A 14,139-nucleotide genomic window follows, 5' to 3' on the forward strand; every position below is an offset into this window, starting at 1 on the left:
CCCGGAAGTGCTTTGCGTGCCGGAAGCGGCGGCGGAGCGGGGCGGCGCAGCGGGCGGCGATGGCGGCGCGGGGACGCTGAGCGGCACCGCCATGGCCGAGCTGGCGGCGGCAGCGGAGGGTCCGCCGCGGGGCCGCACGCCCAGTCCGGGCCCCGGGGGGGCGCCGGGGCCGCCCAGCCCCCGCGCGGCCGGAGCGGCGGCGGGCTCCGGTGGGGCGTTGTCCCCGCCCGGCGCGGCCCGGCCGCCCGCTGCCTCCAAGTGGGTGCGCCTGAACGTGGGCGGCACGTACTTCGTGAGCACCCGGCAGACGCTGTGCCGGGAGCCCAAGTCCTTCCTGTGCCGCCTCTGCTGCCAGGACGGGCCCGAGCTCGGCTCCGACAAGGTGAGGCCGCGGCGGGGACCCCCCACCCCACCCCGGGACGGCGAGGCCCCGCGCCCTGGCGGCGACCGCCCCGCCCGGAGCTGCCTTAGCCCCCATGGCAGCCGGTGTCCCCAGGGCCAGCACCCCCGACCCCGCTGTACGGGCTGGGTGACAGCCCCAGCTGCCGGTGTCCCCAGGGCCAGCACCCCCGACGCCGCTCTACGGCCCCAGCAGCCCCTGACCTTGCGGCGTGGACGGGCTGATCTCCACAACAGCCCCACTCCCACGGTCCCCCCGGCCGCATGTCGCTCTGACACGCGCCATCTCCTTGTCCCTCGTGTCCCGTTACATGGCCACAGCTTTGGCCGCATCCCCAGGAACGGGGCTTAGAGTCTGTCCTTGTGCCCATAACACCCTGGTGCTGCAGGCACCGATGCCTTCCACCTCTCGCTGTGACATGACTCCCCTCAAGGAGCAAACCAGCACCTTCACACAGTGGTTACTTAGAGCAGAGAAGGAACTAGAAGGAAACTTTCTGAGAAACAGAAATTTTAATGATTTCTCACCCTGAGCATGTTTGGTGGTTTTTTTTAATATATCTCACTTTGCTCTCATAAAAGATCACGGTGCACATTCCTGACGTGGGTGGATAGTTTTGAAGTCATTGCAGTTTATCATAAGGATTTTGCGAACAGTTATTCTTGTAATTGCAGATTTTCTGTAGGATCTGCTGCATGAGGTTTTGTAAATATTTTGTGGGTAGGTCAGACTAAGAATTAGTCAGGTCTCTTGTCACTCCGTTCAGAGTTTAGTCAAAAGATAAATCCTGGTTGTGATCAAAATAGCAGTCACCAGCATCAGTGAACAGAGGAGATGACATTTCATAATGTCTTCTCAGATTTTAGTTGCTTTAGAGCAGATTGATTGGCAGGACAAACATTGCTTTAAAGTGATTTAAGGGAGTGATATGAAAGATTTCTGGACAGGCTTTGTCAACGCTTCATAGCTGGCTCAAGAGATGCTTTTGGTTGTGAATTGTTGGTTATTTAATGACAATAGGTATTGTATTGCTAGAGACATGGCTGCTACATTGCAACATGAACTTTCAGTAGTAGAAAGAAGGAAGAGAGCTACTTAAACCATCATCTGCCATTAGCTAGAACTGGAGATCCAGTTTTCCTCCAGAGTCTCCTAGATAAACTAGTCTGGAAAACACAACTGCCAGCTTTTGTTTTTTATTATTGCAGTGAAGAAAAACTGCTAAGCCCTGCTTTTCTCTCTGGTTATGTCCTGGTTTCGGCTGGGATAGAGTTAATTGTCTTCTTAGTAGCTGGTATAGTGCTGTGTTTTGGATTTAGTATGAGAATAATGTTGATAACACACTGATATTTTAGCTGTTGCTAAGTAGTGCTTACACTAGTCAAGGATTTTTCAGCTTCCCATGCTCTGCCAGCTGCACAAGAAGCTGGGAGGGGGCACAGCCAGGACAGCTGACCCAGGCTGACCAAAGGGCTATTCCATACCATATGGCATCATGCTCAGCATATAAAGCTGGGGGGAAGCTGGCCGGGGGGCAGTGATCACTGCTCAGGGACTGGCTGGGCTTTGGTTGGTGGGTGGTGAGCAGTTTCATCACTTGTTTTTTCTTGGGTTTCGTTCCTCTCTCTCTCTTTCTCTCATTGTTTTCCTTTTCATTACAATTTTTTAAAAAATTTCAATTATTAAACTGTTCTTATCTCAACCCACAAGTTTTCTCACTTTTATGTTTCTTATTCTCTCCCCCATCCCACCAGAGGGGGAGGGTGAGTGAGCAGCTGTGTGGGGCTTAGTTGGCAACTGGGGCTAAACCACAACAGAGTGTATAAACTGTGTTCATAGAAGTGCTTAATTTGAAGCATCTGCCAGCATTATTGAGCTGCAGCATTTGTAGCTGAGTTCAGATACTGAAAAAAAAACCCCGTTGGTTTAAATGTGGAGTCATTAGTACACCTTTCACAGGCAAATGAATCCAGGTTCTCAAAGAGAAACTGTACAATTTATTGTTTTCAACTGAAATTATTTTTTCCTGGTGCTACTTAACCATCCCCACTTCATTCCTGTCTACACTCAACAGGATGAGACAGGGGCATATCTCATCGATAGAGACCCCACATATTTTGGTCCAATACTGAACTACCTCCGACATGGGAAGCTCATCATAAACAAGGAGCTTGCAGAAGAAGGTAAGAGAAAAATACAGGGGAAGAACTGCAAATGCTGTTTGATAGTGGTATCAGAGAGCCATCATCAGAAACTTGCCTGAGTGCACAGGGTTCCTGACGTGGCTATGTGTAAGGGTGTGAGCAAGCTGCATTTCCCAGTAGTGCTGTTAGTACCATTAGTTTCTCAGAAGGATGCTCATTAACAGGGATTAAATCATTAGATTCTGTATCTTCCTGAAAGCAGAGGCCTGCAGCTTACAACACAACCCATCGCTGTTCCGCTTAGCTCAAAGGCTTCTGTTAGCAGAGCAAAAGATCTGTTAGCACATCTCCTCTCCCTCCACAGGCAGCAGTTCTCTACAAGCAGGCAGCTTTTGACTTTCCCCTAATGGGGCTGTGCAAACAAAGTAGAGATTGTACCACGAGGTTTCTGACAATCCCAGGGAAAGGAGAATAATCCTTCTTAAAGATCCTCCGAGTCACAAAAGGAGGTGACAGCTAGTTGGTAATTTTCTTCCAGCCTGGGAACATGAGATCAGTTGCACAGTCTACTCAGCATTTGGGGTTTTCTCACATCTGGGCTAGATTTGGAGTCAGGAGCAGGTGTTGAATCTTGTAGCAGAATCATTTTCATTCTGCCCTATGCAAAGTAACAGAATTTCTCTCTGCTTTTGGTTCCTTTCCTAGGGGTACTGGAAGAAGCTGAGTTTTACAATATTGCATCTCTTGTGCGGTTGGTGAAGGAGCGGATACGGGATAACGAGAACAGAACCTCTCAAGTAAAGCACAGGAACATTTGCATTATGAAGCCAGTCATTTTCTGTAGCATAGTAGAAGGACATGTGGCTGTAGACACTTCCAGTAGCAGTTCTTTGGTTTGGTAGTCATCTTTAACAGGGGGAAATAAGTGCTTTTAGGTGGATCCAAGGCACAGCTAGGAAAGAGTATCCATTATGGTTTTATAAGCACAGACCACTGAGTCATCTTGTTAGCATTGTAGGGAAAGGCAATGAACAGTTAAGCAAAAGGGGCCAGGAGCAAAGATGGGTAGTTATAAAGCAAAGCATACTGCTTTGGTAGGTAAAGAATAGTTCAAACTCTTCCTTCTCTAAACCATTTTCTTCCCTTTATATCCATCTGTGGCAATTTTTCCCATTGCTGTTCAGCTTATATTAACACACCCAGTAGATTCAATTGCAGAAGAGAAACACTTTCAAGAAGCAGTAAATGAAATCTGAATTTCAAATGAAATTAATTTCTTTGAAAGCCAAAGAAGTTTTGCCTTCACTGGCTCTTACACATCTAGAAGGCTTTTAAGAGAAGCATGCCAACCGTATGTGCCTGTTTTAGAATCGGTTGGATGGTCAGAAGGATGACACCTCAGAAAGCCTGTAGGGCTCAGACTTCCTCAAATAACAAGATGACAGAGCAGGAGATGCTTAGTAATTTCCTAGCTTGATACTAGTAAAACAATTACTAAACTCATGCTTATTTTTATTCTCCATGCTTTAGGGACCTGTGAAGCATGTGTACAGAGTCCTGCAGTGCCAAGAGGAGGAGCTCACACAGATGGTGTCCACTATGTCCGACGGCTGGAAATTTGAACAGGTACTATTACCAAAGAACAGCAGAATCCCTTTGAAAGCTGCATATGGAATAAGCAGAGTTTGCTATTTAATTGCACTTCACACTGTTCTTCTCTTCTGAATAAGCAGTCTGAACTGAGCAGCAGTCCACTTATGTAGAGTAACTGACAGGGAAAGGCAGAATTCACGCAAACTGCCAAGAGAGATTTCATTTTCTCTCAGGACTTCTTGTATCCTTGTCAAATCCCAGAGCAATTCTTCCCTTCTCCTGCATTTCATCACATATACCAGGCCCCAGTACAACAGTTTTATCCAGGAAAATTAATAGAGCCATGAAAAAACAGAGCACGACTTTTCTGGAAGCTCAAAGCCATGACTCCTGCATTTGCTAAAGAGGTGCTGAGTGACAAGAGAAATACACTTCCTGCAGATTCCTTTGTAATGCAGCCAGTTTTGGGGCTAGGTGTCACTGAAGTTGCATATGGCATTACTTCCAGATTCGGTTTCTGAAATTGAATACAGTCCTCTTATTTAGGAGGATGGAGAACTGAAAACCAGCTTGCCTGCATGTTAATGCTATATTAAGAAACTGCAGAATATGCTCTGTGGATTACAGCTCTGCTGTCTTCCCAATTAGTCCAGCTTCACTACCAGTGGATGTTGTGGGAAATGTGCTGACACAAAGTGAGGCATAGGATTAGCAACAGCACTTTGCATCACTTGTTCATATGTATCTGTTCTATAATGCCTGAAAACTCCTATTGCATAGTGGAGAGGCAGCCAAAAACTCTTGCCCCTGTGAGCTGGTAGTGAAATCTTGTGACCAAGAGCCACTAGCTGCTTTATGGACAATGCAGTTCTCCAACACCCAGGTTTTGCTGTCCAAACATTTACTTAACAGATGTTGCCTTTCACACATGCACATACACATCCCCAAAACCAAAAGGCTACAGGTAGTGCCCTACACAGGAATCTGCACCCTTACATCTTTCCTAGTCTTGCTTTTCAAATCTATAACAATAGGGTTGAGATACTGGTTACAAGCAAGTGCTAGTGTGTTCCCTTCCTCCCTCTGCCATCCACAACCTTTGCACAAACTGCCGAGATCCCTACCAGCCTCTTCCTTCCTGGACACTGCAAGCACCAGGAAAATTTCCTGCACATCCTGCTCCAGCACACTCCCACCATCAGGAGCTGTTCTTGCCCTCTCCCGAGACTTGCATTCAGCTCAAACACCCCCAAGAGCAGCAAGCCTAAACAGGACAGACAGATAACGATGCTTTGGTCAGGGCTAGCCCTCACACAGTAGTACAGCCTCTCTCCAGCTGTGAGACGGTCCAGACTGGGTCGCAGAGCCGGAACATAGCAATGGTGCAGCACGGGATATGTCCCATGCTGAAACAGGCCCTGCAGGGAAGCACATTGTAGCTGCAGCCTATTGCCAGGGTCTTTCCCCAGATGTGCAACCAGGCATGGCTTCTACCCTCCCCCAAATCACAGCACTTGGCATGCTGAGACATGTTAGGAAAGGTGGTAACAGATCTGCATACTGGGGACAAAGAGAGCCTGTTGCTAAATTTTAGCCTGGATGCCAGTGACTGAACAGAGCAGACGTTCCCTTCATGGGCTCTTTTGATCCAGTCACTTCGTAACATCAAAAAAATTGGTTCAGAAACCTGCAGGAAAGCCAGAAGTGGTAAAAAATGTTTCAGCCTTATTTTCTGTCAGGCTTGAGTTCTCAGACAAGCATGTGGCCTTTCAGGTTCTCTGCCTTGTACCATTCAGTCCTGCTTAAATTAAGGATAGAATAGAAATTTTCTATTTTAAACAGAAACCCATTCTCCTGTCCACCTACAGTTCAGTAGTCTGGAAAATTGCTGTCTTTATCAAAAGATACTTTGTGTTTGTTGAGTAAATAGTGGTGTGTGGTATTGAAATATCCAAGAGCTTAAACAGTCAAGACAGGGAGCAGGGAAGCAAAAGAAAAAAATACCTTTTTTTTTAATCCTGTGTCTATTGCACTCAGCACAAACATCAAAACCTATTTAAAACAGTACCAGAGGTCAGTCAGTACGACGACCCCCAAGTCATCCTGCAGCTGCATTGTAACCATATAGATAGTCATCTGTCTCATATAAACATGGAGCTCTCTCTTCTGAAATTCATTAGGACATGGAAGTTAGGGTGCACGCTGCATATTAAAGTTTCCTAGATACACACAGTTGATAAGATTCATACTGCTTTCTTCAGGTTACTTAGATTTATTATCTGGAAAGCAGAACTGAGTTGTAAATTACAAATTAGCTCTGCACTCCAGGATGTCCTTTTAATGTAATAATGATAAATGAGACAGATGAGATTTCTTGGATCGAGTCCAGACCCCTCATCACAACAGTAATAGAATATAATCCCATTTATACAGATATCAAACTCCATCTTGACAGCATCTACGTAAAGAATGGTGCCAGTTTGCCACATGTCCCCTAGTTAATCTGACATCTGTCTGTGGTAAAGAATTGCCTTTCCAGTTTTTACACATCAAAGTCAAAAGGCAAGTTGAGAGCTGAGTTCAGTGTAGCCTGGACCAGGAAGTCTCCATTGCCTGCCCTGTATCTGAATTGGCTGGATATTATATATTGCAAAATCTCACGTGTTTTTCCTTTTTCTGCCCTCAGTAACCGGAAAATGTTCTGTTGCGTTCAGCATTGCAGTTTCAGGCTGGAATTTCTTCCTGGGGCTCCCGGTGCCACTAGAGGGCTATGGAGCTCGGCTGCGTCCCTGCCTTACACACACAGGAAAGCCTGTGACACAAGAGCCTCCAGGGAGACACTTCAGGTCCAGAACAGGTCTCCCTGGACAGTCGTACCTCACAAAGCAATTGTAGGAATAAAGCAAAAGTCAGGACTTATTGATAGTTACCTTGGCTGTCTCCTGTTGCACAGCTAATCAGCATTGGATCTTCCTATAACTACGGAAATGAAGACCAGGCAGAATTCCTCTGCGTTGTGTCCAGGGAGCTCAACAATTCTACCAATGGCATTGTCAAGGAGCCCAGCGAGAAGGCAAAGGTAAGGCATCTGCTCAGATGTATTGACTTGAATTCCCCTATGCAAAGAAAAAAACCTTCTTATGCTAGCAGATCCATAATTTGCAGTAGCAGTTTTGTGTACCAGCTTTCCTATTTCCTCCTGTATGCATGATCTCCCCCTCTTGGAAGATTTCGTGTTTTACTGTAGGACAAGAAGGCTCTTTGTATGTTTCAAATTAAGACCAAAAAATTGGAGGAAAGAGAGACTTGAAAAAGAAGGACAGCATAGCAAAGACCTTTGAGACTGGTCACATTTTGTGGTTGAAGGATATTGCAGAGAGAGGGAGACAAGCTTTTTTTTCCCTCTTTCAATCCATTCTTTTTTTCCCCCCAGGATAGCAACAAAAGGCAACATTCTTAATGCCTGGCAGACAGCTAAGCAGAATTTCTAGAGAAGGGCTCAGTCAGCTTTAACCAGCTTGTAATTTGTTATGGTAGCATAAAAGCCAGCAAGCTGCTCTCGCGTTAGTCCATCTTCCCTTTCTCTGCAAAAAGCAAGGACTTTGAACATGCACTTTTGCATCTAAACTCATCCAAGGTATTTATAGAAGCTCTCTTCTTTTTCAGATTCTTCAAGAGCGAGGATCCCGGATGTAATTCAAGTGTCCACTCCATTAAAACTCCCAGATGTCAAAAGGGCAGCCTAGCTGAGCAGAGCATCTCTCCGCAGTGCAGCCTTGCCCTTGTACAGTAACCAAGCTAATGCAAAGCAAAGCCGAGCCCATCCTGCCAATGGCGAATAATTCTGGTCATAACCAAAGGCCTCCCTCTTACCCTGGAAACCAAGGAAAGAAGAGACTCTTACAGTTGGATAGTCCTTTCCACAAGCATTTGTTTTATTTTCTTGGCCAGCACTGTATTGAATTTTTCCAACAATGTCTGGGCCGGATTCCCAGTCGGAACCTTTGCGAAGGTTGCTCAGGTCCACAGGCCCTTGTAATCAGTCCCATCTTCCACAGGCTGGCGTAGGTGGGAAGATCTGTATTTGAGCTGTGCCATTTCTTGCACCCAGGTCTGCCACCAGAAAAGTGCAGGGACCTTGCAGTGCCCCCCGCTCCTGATCAGCCAGCCCTCCCAAATCAGAAGAATAGGGCTTTAAAAGGAGGAACAAAACAACCACTTGTAAAAAACCCACACAAACTTTTTCCATTCTTTCTGTCTATTTGTTCCTTGTTCAATTCCTCAGAGCTGAGTTTAGATACTAAGGGGAGTGGTGGTGTGTGTATGTCTAACATGGGTCTCACTGTTAACACTATTGCATATGGGCTCCTGGCATTTTCCAAAGCCCATTACTTCGCATGCATAAACAGAGACCTGTGTTCACCCAGAACAGCAATAGAGTGATAGTTCTGTCCTTTATACTTCTCTACTGAAGAGCAATGGTGACATCTTCCCCTCCAATACCTTGCCGCGGCTGTATCTTAGCCTGGTGCAAAGTCACAAGGTTAGGGACTGTTGCTGCCAAGTTCAGCTTTGCCTTGTTCATCTCCAGCAGCATGGGCTCTGTCTCCTTCCTTCTCACCAAGGGAGGGCTTCAGGCAGAATTTCTTTTGTACTGTAGCAAGCAGGTAGGTTTGTTTTAACCCATGAGATCCTTTGCGGAGGAGATCCCCTATTTACATGCAGTGATTTATCTGCAGCCCCCTCATGTCCCCACCTTTAAGAGATCACTTCAAACTACAGAGGGGCATCACAGAGTTGGGGTGGGGGGGTTTGGTGAAAAGTTGCCAAACTTGTAATGTTTCTTGTCCAAAGTGATGTGTCGACTTCTGTGACTTTTTTTTTTGAATGCCTTGGATGGATGTGCAAAATGTTCGTTTGTGCCTCTCTTGAATTCTGATCGTAGCCAAACTGCATTCACTGGTTCCCCTCTGTTAATCTGTGCCATCCCTAACCAAGGGCATGTTCTTCCTAGTCTGGTAAATGGAATTTCTTAGGAATTTGCTGCATGTTTTCCCCTTTCATCCTGGCTTTGTTCTTTGTAGCCTAAGTGTCCAGGCACTTGGGTGTTTTTGAGTCAAGTCCCAAACTGACATTAAACACAAAGCTTCAGAGATGCTGGAATTCACAGACATTGACAAGCTCAGAGCAGATGTTTCTCAATAAGGTATCAGAAAATTCCTCACCTGGACTGAGGAGTTGGGCTCCTTTCTGGAGGACTTCAGCTACCTGTGGTTTCCTTAAAGTTTTGAAATAGAATTAGGCAGGTTTCCCATCTTATCACTTGTTGCTGACAGGGCCTTGCAGCAGCATTACCAACGTTCCACCAACCAGTTCAGCAAACAAGACATGCAGCAAAGACACTGACACCGCTGCACTCTGCCTCTTTTCATTCCTTCTGTACCTACTCTCACCTGTCCTCTCCCATCCTGCTTTGCCAATGTACCTCCTCCAGTGGAGGCTTTGCCTCATTCTCAAGAAAGACTGGTTAGTTATCTGTGCTAGTTTAATCCTGGTAACAACAGACTGTGCCAAATGTCTTTGAATTCACATTGTGTCAGTTACAGGCTGTTGAAATGCAGCTGGCTTGCCATCACGCTGAAGAACCCAGCTTTTCTTCTTCCCTCCATCTTCCCTGTTTATAATGTGGTGAGATGGTATTGGTGTGATTAGACCGTACGCCTTGGCTGGGCCTAAATAACACTGTGATGTGTATAGATATCTCTCCTCTGTCAGTATCTTGTAGCCTCAGCCATTGTCTGTCTGTGCTCACAGCTAGGAAATCAAGAAGTGCATGTATGCAAGTTAGCAGCCTAAAAAGCCCTTTAACACTCTCATCTGTCTTCTTTCCCTTCCTCAGAGGAGGGAGATTCTGGGAACTGGTCAAGAAGTATCAAACTACAGGCAACAGGAACTGGTCGAGCTGCTTTTGTCACATAGATGCCAGCTGAGCACCTTGCTGTTCAAACCATGGAGCTCAAAGCAACACTAGTTGCAAAGGGAGACTTTCTGTCCAGTACAGCTCAAGTAGATAAAAACAATACCTCGTTGCTTTTTTGTATCACCAAAAATGCCATACATGGTGAAGCCCACCAGAGGACTGCCTGATTGCAAGAGTGATGCCATCATGCTCCCCTCTGAACCAGAGAGCCTAAAAATTACCAGTTGAGTGGAACAGCTATTTAACTCACATGCACAAGAAAGACTATCAAAGTTGCATCTTGGTTTTCCCCTCCGTGCCACTCTCTGCAAGGACGTGCCAGGGGGTTGAAGACTCTTTGGGTTTTATTGCAGGGTCTTTAAGTTCAACAGAACAAGTTTATGGTAGATGACCAATCATTGGTACTGGACACTTGAGTTCTTGGGTGATATTTAGGACCAGGCATGCAGTCCATCCAGAGCAGGTACATTCCCAGTGGAGGATTTCTCCTTTCCCGACTGTGCTAGGTCACCTTTACCCTGAGACCAAGGCTGGTCTCAGCATTATGCACCAGTTGCATCCCTTCTGTGCTCAAGACAGGGCTTTTCCTTCCATTGCCTTTCACTCAGTCACAACTATATCAAAACTAGCGCTGAATTAGGATGAAATTTGTCCCATTCACTCTAAAAAAGGTAGCGTGTAGGGTAGGTGAGCAGGGGTAGATCTACTGGATATCCAAGAGTGCTTGTGCCTCTTGGGAAGGTTCGCTTTAAAGCATTAATCCTGGGAATGGAGAGTGACACTTTGGGTTTTTTAAACTTTCCCAGTGGCCTAAATTGTTCCATTATGGCAAGACTGGAAATAACCTCTTAAAGTGTCTTTGTTTCTGCACATTTTTAAAAATCGATTTTTCTCAGGGGTGACTGAGTGGGCTGAGGCAAAGGGGGCATGGTTCGCTGCAGGGCGATGGGATGGAGCAGCTCCCCAGTCCTGCAGCTGGGCCGTGGGCTCCTCCCCTCGGGTTTGCCTGCAAACCCAGAGGTTTTGTACAGTTTGTCACGTGTCAGTGCCCTTTGCTACTGTTTCTCTTTGTTTATTAAATGTGTTTGAATAACAGTTGAGATCCTGTGATTAATTTTTTTTCAATAAAGATTCTGAAATGGGTTTGAAAAGTTTGAACAAACGGTCTGCAGCCTGCTGCTTTCTCTGCATCCATTTGCCGCCTTACCACACAAATACTGCATTATGGGGAAAGAATGTGAAAACTGGGTACCTGCTTGTGGCTCCAGTTCATTTATAACAATGATTTGCCAAGAGGAGAGTATAATTAGATTTTTGAGTCCTTGGTTACTTTCAGAGAAAAAGGCAAACTGAAGCATGTTTCTGATTTTCTGTTATACAAAAGAACCTGAACTTCTACATTTCTCTTTACTGTTTCCACTGACAACCACAAGCAAGTAGAATGTCAATACAAGCATTAAATGTGAGTAGCTAAGAAAGGGAGAGAATTTTGTCAACTTTCATTTGCTAAACCCCTACTCGACTCTGGACCAACACACATGGCAGAAAGCTCTGAGCATGACAGCTTTGCCCCTTCCTCTACCACAAAAGGCCCACGCCAGACATCCTCAGAAGCTTGCAAACAGCTCTCCACTTTCCCACCCAAGACCAGAGATACAAGGTTCTTGCCATCACCAAGACAAATGGAATGAACATGAGAAAAATAACTGGAGTTTCTTAAAGCTAGCTTCCCCTTGTGTTCTGAGCCTGCAACTGACTGCTGGGCAAGAGACTGCCCTGGGCATGTAGTCTTAGCCCAGAAACCCTGCAGAATGTTTTAAATAGTTGCTCTATTACCTCTGCCCCGAAAGCTGCCAGCCTTCCCTGTGTTTGTCTTTAGCAAGACTGGTAGATTAGCTGAGATGTAGGTTCTTTCCTGTTTACAGAGCATTGCAACTCAGGAATGCTTGAAACACAGAGGTACCAACAGATGGATAAGCAGCGGGGGGGCAAAGAGGCAAACAAGATATTCAAGCTTTGGTGATGCCAAAAGTTGGACAACATTGACAATTCAGTCCCAACACAGGGCGAAAAGGAGGAGAAGCAAAGACTAAGTGAAGAATGGGAAAAATTGGATTAATTTAGTCTTACTTTTGACTACAAGTGGCTGCTGACCACTATAGCTGCTCTGAAGGCGACCCAGCAGGGACACTGCCTGCCTCCATTTCATCCCCACTGCAACAGGAGCCTCAAAGCAGCCAAGCAGGGAAGGGGTTGGCACATCCCCAAAACAGGGTTTAACACCAATGCACTGGAAGACCAGACTCTCCCCCGACGGGGCCACGCACGGGGACCTCACAGGCATGGGGGGCAGAAACCATGGCTGAGCCAAGTCACCCCATAGCATGGGTTGATTTAAGACGGTACTTTTCAAACCTCCTCGACCCATCCCCATATCTCCATGCCAGACCTGCCTGCAGGTCTGGACTGCCAGTGAACTTGCCCAAAGCAAAGCCATGTTCAAGTACCAGCAGCATCTTGGGCAGAGATGGAAACTGCAGGGCTGGCACTGCTGACACCACATGCATATTCGATCACGTTCACAAGGCAGGACTTGTCAGCAGAAATTCAAATTACAGCTGTCATTTCAGGCCTGCAGCCATAACCTCCCTGCTCTCCCACTTTAGGGCTGTCCTGTAAGGCCACATAGGCTGGAAAAGCCGCCTTTGTGCAGGACCTTTAACCAGCTCCAGGTCTGCCAGGCAGGCCGTTCCTCTAACACCCTCTACATCACCCTGCAGAAGACACAAGTGTCACTTAGCGCTTTCTGCAGAAACTGCAAGCTGGAGCCACCAGGCCTTTGTACCATCCTTCCCTTTCCCATCCAAGGCTGTACAACCCACTTAACTCCTTTTAAAAATAATTTATTTACTTCTTGCTGCAGAAAACAGGCGATGTCCCAGCATTACCAAACAGCAAGAGTCTGTGCTGGAGAGGCAGCAGCACTGCGCATGTTACCTTACCCAGAATAAAAAATGAACCCTATGCACCATCTTTTAATAAGCAGGTCCTGGTGTTGCGAGGGGCCAGGCCAAAGCTCAGCTCTCCCTGTTGCCAAAACCCAGGCTGCTCTACATCTGTTGCAGCAGGAGAAAGGAAAGAGGGGAACGGTTTGCAGCAGAACTGGCCTCAGCAGAGGGTTAAGGCCCTGGCTCTTGGCTGGGTTTGTCAGAGCACCCCAGGCTGCCTCCAAACCCTGCTGCCCCAAGAATATATGGGATACCTGGTGGAGGCACCTCCCCAGGGACAAGCAGCTCCTGTGAGCAAGGGGCTCTGTCCCTGGGGCTGTGCCACCACCAAGGCAGGAGGTGGACGGCAGCACAAAAACACCTAAGGAATTTAGTACCTGCCCATGACAGGATTTGGTCCCTCCTACCCCCCCAGAGGCAACTGGGGGAAATAAATTCCCCAGGTGGCTTTGCCAGGTGCTTGGGAGGAAGATGAGTAACAAGACATCACTGAGATTTTCTGATAGCCACAGAGTAACGTCAATAAGCATCCTCTTACTGACTTTACTCATCCAGATGACTTATCCAATGACTTTACTATATCGGATGACTTATTGCAGGCAAGCTGCAGCAGAGGCACTTTAAAACCCATTTATTAGCCTTTTCTGTATTGGAAAGGGCATAAAAGGAGCAATCCCACATCCCTCCTCTGAAAGGAAAGGCTCAGGCTCCTACCCGGGCTGAGCCCATCCTGGCCACCACGCTGTGTCCGGGGGCCATCTGGCTCCCCAGGGCTGAAGCTCACCTTGCCGCAATACCGCAAAACTCCCATTAGTCACCCCAGCCAGCAGCTCCCCTTGCCTCTGCCAGTTTTGCCTGGAGCACAATTCATTTGTTTTTCTAGCCTGCCCACTCATGTTGCTGGACAAAGAGGAAACCCGAATTGACATTAAAGATAGGAAAGGGTTTTAGCAGTGTCGAGGCACCTATCAGCATCTGACTTCTCAGCCTGGGGCACCAGCAAAAAGCAGTGGA

General features: G+C 46.9%; 1 protein-coding gene across 1 annotated transcript; it reads left to right on the forward strand.

Annotated features, from left to right (window-relative positions):
• Positions 1-10: 10 nt before the first annotated feature.
• On the forward strand, positions 11-11,278 carry KCTD2 (potassium channel tetramerization domain containing 2). Its single transcript, XM_072880785.1, has 6 exons — positions 11-382; positions 2,475-2,583; positions 3,250-3,341; positions 4,075-4,170; positions 7,091-7,216; positions 7,804-11,278. The coding sequence occupies exons 1-6, from the start codon at positions 92-94 to the stop codon at positions 7,831-7,833; spliced, it is 744 nt and encodes a 247-aa protein (XP_072736886.1). The 5' UTR covers positions 11-91; the 3' UTR covers positions 7,834-11,278.
• Positions 11,279-14,139: the final 2,861 nt, after the last annotated feature.

The sequence above is a fragment of the Ciconia boyciana genome, chromosome 16 (assembly GCF_034638445.1).
Source record: "Ciconia boyciana chromosome 16, ASM3463844v1, whole genome shotgun sequence".
Taxonomy (NCBI): Eukaryota; Metazoa; Chordata; class Aves; order Ciconiiformes; family Ciconiidae; genus Ciconia; species Ciconia boyciana.